Source organism: Aplysia californica, unplaced genomic scaffold (assembly GCF_000002075.1).
Source record: "Aplysia californica isolate F4 #8 unplaced genomic scaffold, AplCal3.0 scaffold00620, whole genome shotgun sequence".
Classification (NCBI taxonomy): Eukaryota; Metazoa; Mollusca; class Gastropoda; order Aplysiida; family Aplysiidae; genus Aplysia; species Aplysia californica.
Window position 1 is genome coordinate 64,861 of NW_004797890.1, and position 7,228 is coordinate 72,088.

Consider the following 7,228-nt stretch of genomic DNA (forward strand, 5'->3'; position numbering starts at 1 on the left):
TTGGTGGTCTAAAATCGATAAGAGTAGGCTTCGGCCGCCACCCGGGCAAAATTCAAAAGTTCCTATCAACTGAAAATATTAGGTGTGTCCCGCGCGCTCATATGACCTTATGCAGTAGCGAGCGCCGTAAAACACTTTACAAAAAAACAAACAAAAAAAAACATGCACTAGCGGTCACTTCTCCATATGCGGTCACATGCACTAACGGTCTCTGCTCCGTGACACCCTTGCGTTGTTCTTATATTTTTACCTGTCCATAGCAGCCCCTGTGCAACGCTGCCGCGATCAGATTTGTTCGCAAGTCGGCCTCAATACGAGCTCAAAGCAGTCACTTTCTACAAAAGCTTCCCCGCCAACTTTTCCTCAGACTGAGTGTAGTTGTTCAAACAATAAACTGAAGCTCTTGTCAGAGATAACAATGTTGATGGGAATAACCTGGATACTTGGAGGTGTCATCTTTGACTCAGATGTTGACTTGTAATGACCTTCCATCCTTCACAGTCGCGAGCTGCCGTTGCACATTCTGCTGTATCCAGACCAGTACACGTTTTTTATGTTGTCCATCCAATATTACTCTTTGTGTTCCCCTGGCTCTCCTCCCCCACATCTTTCCTTCAAGCACCTCTTTCACAATGGTCTCGTGTCGTTGTAAGTGTCCAAAGTATTGTATTTTCCTACATATCATTCAGCATTTCAGATTTTAGTCTACCTGTTGACTTTGTTAAGTCAAGTGAGTAAGCATAACTCAGATCCTGTTCAAAGCGGCCTCCTGTCCATTACAGTCATTTTTCTCAACTATCTTGAGAGGCCATTATCTTTTGACTGCAGGTTTGACTGTAGCTCTTTTACGCCAACATCTCTTCTGTCGTCCTAGAAACTTGTTTCGGCTAATGTTTTGGTTTAATTTACTCTCTCTTCCGCCTAAACCTTCACCTCTGTCCTTTTAATATTCCATTGCTCATGTTCTCCCTGTGTTCTGTCTTTTAAAGCTCCTCATTTTTGTCTCTCGGATTGTATCTTTATCTTATTTCTTACTATAAAGTCGAGGGAAAAATAACGAAAAGGCAACATCCTACAGTTGTCCAACGAGCTCAGCAATCTTATTTCCTCCACCTCCAGCCTTGACTGTCTCATCAATTCATTCATCCCCAGACTGGTCAGCCGGTCACTGTTTGCCTCCCTCAAATAAAGACGATAAAAAGGCCAGCCAAAAATAAAACTCAAAACTCGACTCCAACGGGCTAAACTATTTGGCCAAGTGGCTTTCTTAATCTACTGCCCGCCCTCCCCTTGATTCTTTCCATATTTCCGAGTTCGCTTGACTCCGTCGTGAGTACTCTTCCGACCAGAAAAAGCAAAGTAATTAAATTTGGGGCTGCCCTGCTCTCCCGTCAGCCAACAGAGATTTGGTGAGATAGTTGGGGGAGACAGCAAGGGGTTGGGTCATGCCCTGAGTGACACACGTTTGATTCAAAGAAGGTTTTAAGGTCAGCTTTTCGTAAGCCAGTCTCGTGCAAGAGATAAGAAGGCTTTTGTATTTTGGGGATGCAATAAATAAAGTTATACCTTGTATACCAGCCACTAATTGTCCAAGACCGTCACCTGGAAACACGACCACTGCCCACTTCTCTTATATCCAGTGACGGATACCCATTGTCTAAGACGTCCACCTAAGACAATCACTTTTCTCCTCAACAATGGGTGGCCCATGGTCGTAAATGGATGCGTTGTATTATTTAAATCTTAATTTTCAGAAAACATACCCTCTCTTTATTTCTCTTATTCTTTCTCACGCCTCCTCTTTATCTCCCTCTCTTTCTCCCCCCTTGACTGTGTTTATCTCTGTCTTTCTCTTTCTCTCTCTCTTTCTTTCCCTTCCCACCTCTCTCTCTCTCTCTCTCTCTCTCTCTCTCTCTCTCTCTCTCTCTCTCTCTTTCTCCCTCTCCATCTCTCTCTTTATTTCCCCTTTCTGTAGGATCGAAACTTATATCTCCTTACTTAGCGCATTTCTTTTTTTATCTTTTCTCCTTCACTTGTCCTGCATCTCTTAAGACCTGTCTGTCTCTCATTTGTTCTGACCTCTTCACCCGTCTCCTCACACGTCCTTGAATTTGTCGCCACCGTTCCGTAATCTCTATCTTTGTTCTACTCTCTTATGTCCTAACCTTCTATGTTTATTTTTTTCTTTACTCTTATTCTGTACTCCACCTTTGTGCTCGCTCTCTCTCTCTCGTTTTTCTCGCACGCCGTCTCTTTTTCTCTCCCTCTGTGTCTCTCTCTTTGTCTCTCTCTCTCTTTTCTCTCTCTCTCTCTCTCTCTCTCTCTCTCTCTCTTCCTCTTTCTCTCTCTCTTTCCCTCTCTCCCCCCCTCGCTCTCTCTGTCTCTCTGTCCAGTCCATCTCTCAGAATGTCAGTGTGTTTATCTGTGTCTGTCTATGAGTTTACCTCTGTCTGTCTGTCTGTCTGTCTCAGTCTCTCACTTTATCTGTCACTCTCTGTCTGTCTGTCTGTCTGTCTCAGTCTCTCTCTTTATCTCTCTCTCTCTCTCTCTCTCTCTCTCTCTCTCTCTTCTCTCTCTTTCTCTGTCTATTTCTTTCCCGCTTTCTCTTTAGCTCTCTCTATTTATCTCTCTATTGTTCTCTTTCTCTCTCTGTCTCTCTCTCTCTCTCTGTCTATCTCTCTCTCTGTCTCCCTCTCTCTCTCTCTATGTCTCTCTCCTCTTTTCTAATCCAAATTGTAACAACTCACCTTGGATTTGACAAGCCCATGATGAGCTCGGGTAAAGATCTGATGTACCCGGAAGGTCTTGGCAAACATTGCACCGAATGCCAGTGAGAAACCAGCGGCCAGGAAAAACGCCCTCCCCTGAAATATCCAGTTAGTTTATTTAGATAATAGTTTTACGACACTTTGTTTAGTTTTGTTTCGGCAGAAGTTTAACGCCACCTGTAACCTTAATAGCTTTATATAGGTGCAGAAAACTAGGGGTGTTGCAAGAGAGTAGCACACACAGAAAACCAAGAAGAGAGATAAGGGTGACTGATGTTTGCTAAGAAGGATGGAACACACACACCAGAGCACCCGCCAACCCCGCAAACATAAAGTTAACTTTTGTTTGTGCTGGTAATTTGAGTCATTTAATGCAGAGAAAAAGCAAGATAGACAGAGAGAAAGAAGAGATCTTAAGAAAAGAAGTAGGACCTGCAAGCAGCACCTTCCAACCACCCACTTAAATACAGACAAGAAGGTCAATACGATAATGGTCATTCAGTGAAAGGGAAAAAGTAAAACAGGCACACAGAAGCAACAGAGGGAAGGAAATGAGAAAAGGGACCGCTCTATGTGCCCTCCAACCACTCGCACTGTTAACGTTTGAATGGATCAGAATGGATCAAACGGCGTTGGAGTCTCGTTTTAGGGGGTTGCTTTTATTTTTAAAGTTGGGTATTCTCACTGTGCTTGAATCTCCCAGCATCACAACGTTTGAAATAAATCCTAGGCAACTACAATGCAAGACACTCACACAAATCTAACTTTGGACTGACGGACATTCTGACTGGCATAATCATACAACGTTAGAGAAAGAGGGTGTGTACAAGGTCTCAGGCAAAGTGACAAGGAGACAGCGGGAAAGAGAGAGAGAGAGAGAGAGAGAGAGAGAGAGAGAGAGAGAGAGAGAGAGAGACAGACAGACAGACAGACAGACAGAGGGAGACAGAGAGAGAAAGAGAGAGAGAGTGAGAGAGTGAAAGAGAGAGGTAGATAGAAAGGGGGAGAGAAAGGAAGAAAGAAAGAAAAAGAGCGGCAGAGAAAGTGTAGGAGAGGGAGAGAGAGAGTGGAAGAATGTGTAAAGGCGAGGTTAATGGGTATACGGCTAGCATATCAAAGGAGCTCAGATGAAATCTAAATGTTATTATAAAATTTAAAATAATAATAATAATAATAATAAAGCAAAGTTAAATTGTAGGAAGAGAGTCGTACATGCAAATGAAATTGATACACTCGGAATCGTAAGATTTGGGGTTCGGAGGTTCGAGGCTCTTTTTGTGTCCTGATAGGTTGGACACTTTGCACAAAATTTCCCATTCAGATCGTTTTTATCGGAGATGGACGTTGAATTCAGATGTCTCGCCTCTTAAATTACATTACAGTGTTAATAAGGATATTAAACCTATGCTGCTTAGCCCATTTTTTTCGACCCACAGCTGCCACGTTTATAGGACTCTTCAAATTTCCCGGAATGAAGAAGCTAATTTGACCCCATTGTCTGAAACTGCACTATTTCACAACTACTTTGCAGCTGAGAAATATTTAAAACAAACAAAACAACGATATCTCTAAATCCGGGGTTATCTCATGCTTTAACGCTCGTCTCATAGAATGCAAGCTCCCTAATTTTAACTGCGCAGATGCGGGTTCTATTTAAAATGTAGATTATTTAGGAGGCATTTCGACTCTTCCTGTCAGGGTTAAAACAAATTGAGAGGAATGCTCAGCAGAAAGTCCTATATACTCGATAAAAAAATCACCCCACCCAGGAATCGAACTCTAGCCAAACCGATATAAGTGGTGCCCATTGGGGGATCGGGTCCGGTCAGGGCGGTTTGCTAGCCAGATTAAGGGCACAAAGCGGCTATCGTGGCAGAAGCCGATAGCTCCCAACTCGTCGCTTAATACGGGTTGCCCTCTACGGACGGGATCGGCCGATCGGGCGATTGCCCGACTCGATCGCTTAAAAAACAAACGTGTTTGTTTTCAGTTTCAGGCGATCGAGTCGGGCGATCGCCCCGATCCAGCCGTAGTGGGCACCCCGTATAAAAAGCAAACGTGTTTGTTTTCAGGCGACGAGTGGGGTGATCGCCACAGACCCAACCTGACCCGACCCGACCCGACCCGATTCCATCCGTAATGGGCACCCCGTATAACGATAAAGACGCTGGCCGCGTGTATCTGGATCTGTACTTACCGAACACACAATGGGAAATATGTAGTCGGTCAACACTCGGTCATCCAGCCCCAACAAGATGACACCCGTGTAGACCAGGATACAGCCTATGACCGCTACGTTGTTCAGCATTGGGCTAGAGAGCTTGATGAACCTGTGCAAAAGTGGGGAGAATCTATTTAGGGGGGTCAAGGATGAAGCAAAAAGGAGGGGGGGGGATTTATTTAGCGGGGTCAGGGATGGAGCACGGTGGGTGTAGAGGGTATTGACGTTTATTTGATGTTTACATCACGGATTCCGGTTAATTTTCTGTGTCAAAGGTGAAAATACTAATCATTATAAAAAGCAAAGTCCAGCCGGCTTAGCTTATGTTAACAGCATCTGTGGCACAACGCAGTGAAATCAGGCACTTGTCAATCTTTGGGCATATAAAGGTATTGGTATATTCTTAAAGTCCGCTCATTTTCTTTGATTTTAATTTCTATCAAAATCCAGTAATCTTGAGTAGAAGTCGTGCTATTCGTTGTTGAAGGAGGTGGGGGTCACGTGTTGTCAGAGCTAAATTTAGACAGTAAATTGCTACTAAAGTTTGGTGACTTCGAAAGTTTGAGTTTCCTTGAAAACTGCAAATTCACATTTTTTATAGCCGTTTTCCCCGCTTTTCAGTAAAATCATCACAAAAAGTTGTTTCAAGTGGAAATGAAAATTGTGGGTACAAATATATAGTCCAACGGGTTCAAAAATGATTTGTTGATCACCACAAAATACATAATATCATGGGCCCGCTGTACATCATTACAGAGTTAAAGAACCCACTCACTTGAGCCGCCTGTGATAGAGGTTGTAGGCGAGGAAGAAGACAGCCAGCACCACGCCCCCGACACACAGGCCTGTGGCAGTGTAAACCACGGACACCTCGATCGTCTTCAGGCGGAGCAGCACCACCTTCTCGTCTTTGGGGACACGACCTCCTAAAGCAAGACAGAATCAAATAATTTTCCTTTAATGTAGGTTGTCTATTTTTAACGTCTACTATTAGAACAATTTCAAGCACACACCTAGAACCTCCGGATGTAAGACATAATTGAATTGTTGCTTTTTTATGTACGGCTCTGTTTTTAACGCTCACTATTAGCACAGTTTGAGGCAATCACCTAGAGCCTAGATGTGGCCTTCTCGTCTTTGGGGACACGACCACCAGAGGTAAGACAGAATTAAATAGTTTTTTTAATGTACGACTTTGTTTTTAAATCGCACTATTAGCACAAGTTGAGGCAATCATCCAGGGCGTATAGGTGTCAAGATTGGAGGAAGTGCCCAGGGACGGGCAAGCGTTGTGTGGAGCGCTCTCTACCTTATGTACCTGATGGTAATAGGGAGAGAGTAAGTAAATAAGTAAGTAGGTATTGACACAATTTAGATAATCTAGGAGACAAACTTCAACCCTGACTCTCAGAGCCAACCCAGGCTAAGAGGGATATATAATAATATAACATCTCAGCAGAAAGTCTGAGATACTCGATAAAAGAATTCCCTCAATGGAATCGAACTCGGGTTTCCTGTGTGTGAAAGCGAAGTACCTAACAACTACGCCAAAGACGCCGGTCAAGACAGAATAACATAATATGTACATATCAAGAGGTCAGAAAACTAAATAGTCTTGGTCACCTTAATTCGTCTCGACGAATAAAAGCAAACAACCAAGTTGGACCTGAGCATGATAGTTTACAACCGAGTTTGGCTAATTTGTAAAGGCCATAACTCTGATCTATAGCCATGCGGTCATTTCATTCAAATGTTCTTATATTGTGTACTCTTATCAACTTGTGCCATCAACTAAGATTCTTTTTTTTCAGCAAAATGTGACATAAACTCTTTATATTCCCACCTTTTCATTTGTTGCCGACGGTATTGTGGTGTTGTATTGTGGGTACAGTATTTGCACACCATATCGTGGCGTTCAGTTTCATGGGGATAATACCGAGTAATTTTTGCCAAAGATAGAGACAAAGAGATCCTTCAAAGGCACCATAATATTATGACGATCCAAAAAGGGACACATCTGTGCCCAAATTCGACAATTACACCCCCCCCCCTCAAATCAATACCTGGCGGTAAGAGAGGACACCTTCTCCTCCACTTCACCTACCTCTAATCGGGGTCAAGACGTTTCTTTCTGGCTTTTATTCTTTCCCCTTAGCTCTATTTCTCTTTATTCCTCTCTTTCTTTCTTTATCTCTCTCTTTCTCTCTCTCTCTCTCTCTCTCTCTCTTTCTCTCTCTCA

At 43.2% G+C, this 7,228-nt stretch overlaps 1 protein-coding gene across 1 annotated transcript in view; it reads right to left on the reverse strand.

The window, feature by feature from the left end:
- Window positions 1-7,228, reverse strand: part of LOC101854281 — a gene marked incomplete in the record, with an annotated part of 193,120 nt that overhangs the window by 58,006 nt on the left and 127,886 nt on the right. The window contains 3 exon segments of the mRNA XM_035972233.1: window positions 2,748-2,864; window positions 4,966-5,098; window positions 5,765-5,915. Of these exon segments, the coding sequence (XP_035828126.1) occupies window positions 2,748-2,864; window positions 4,966-5,098; window positions 5,765-5,915 (401 nt within the window).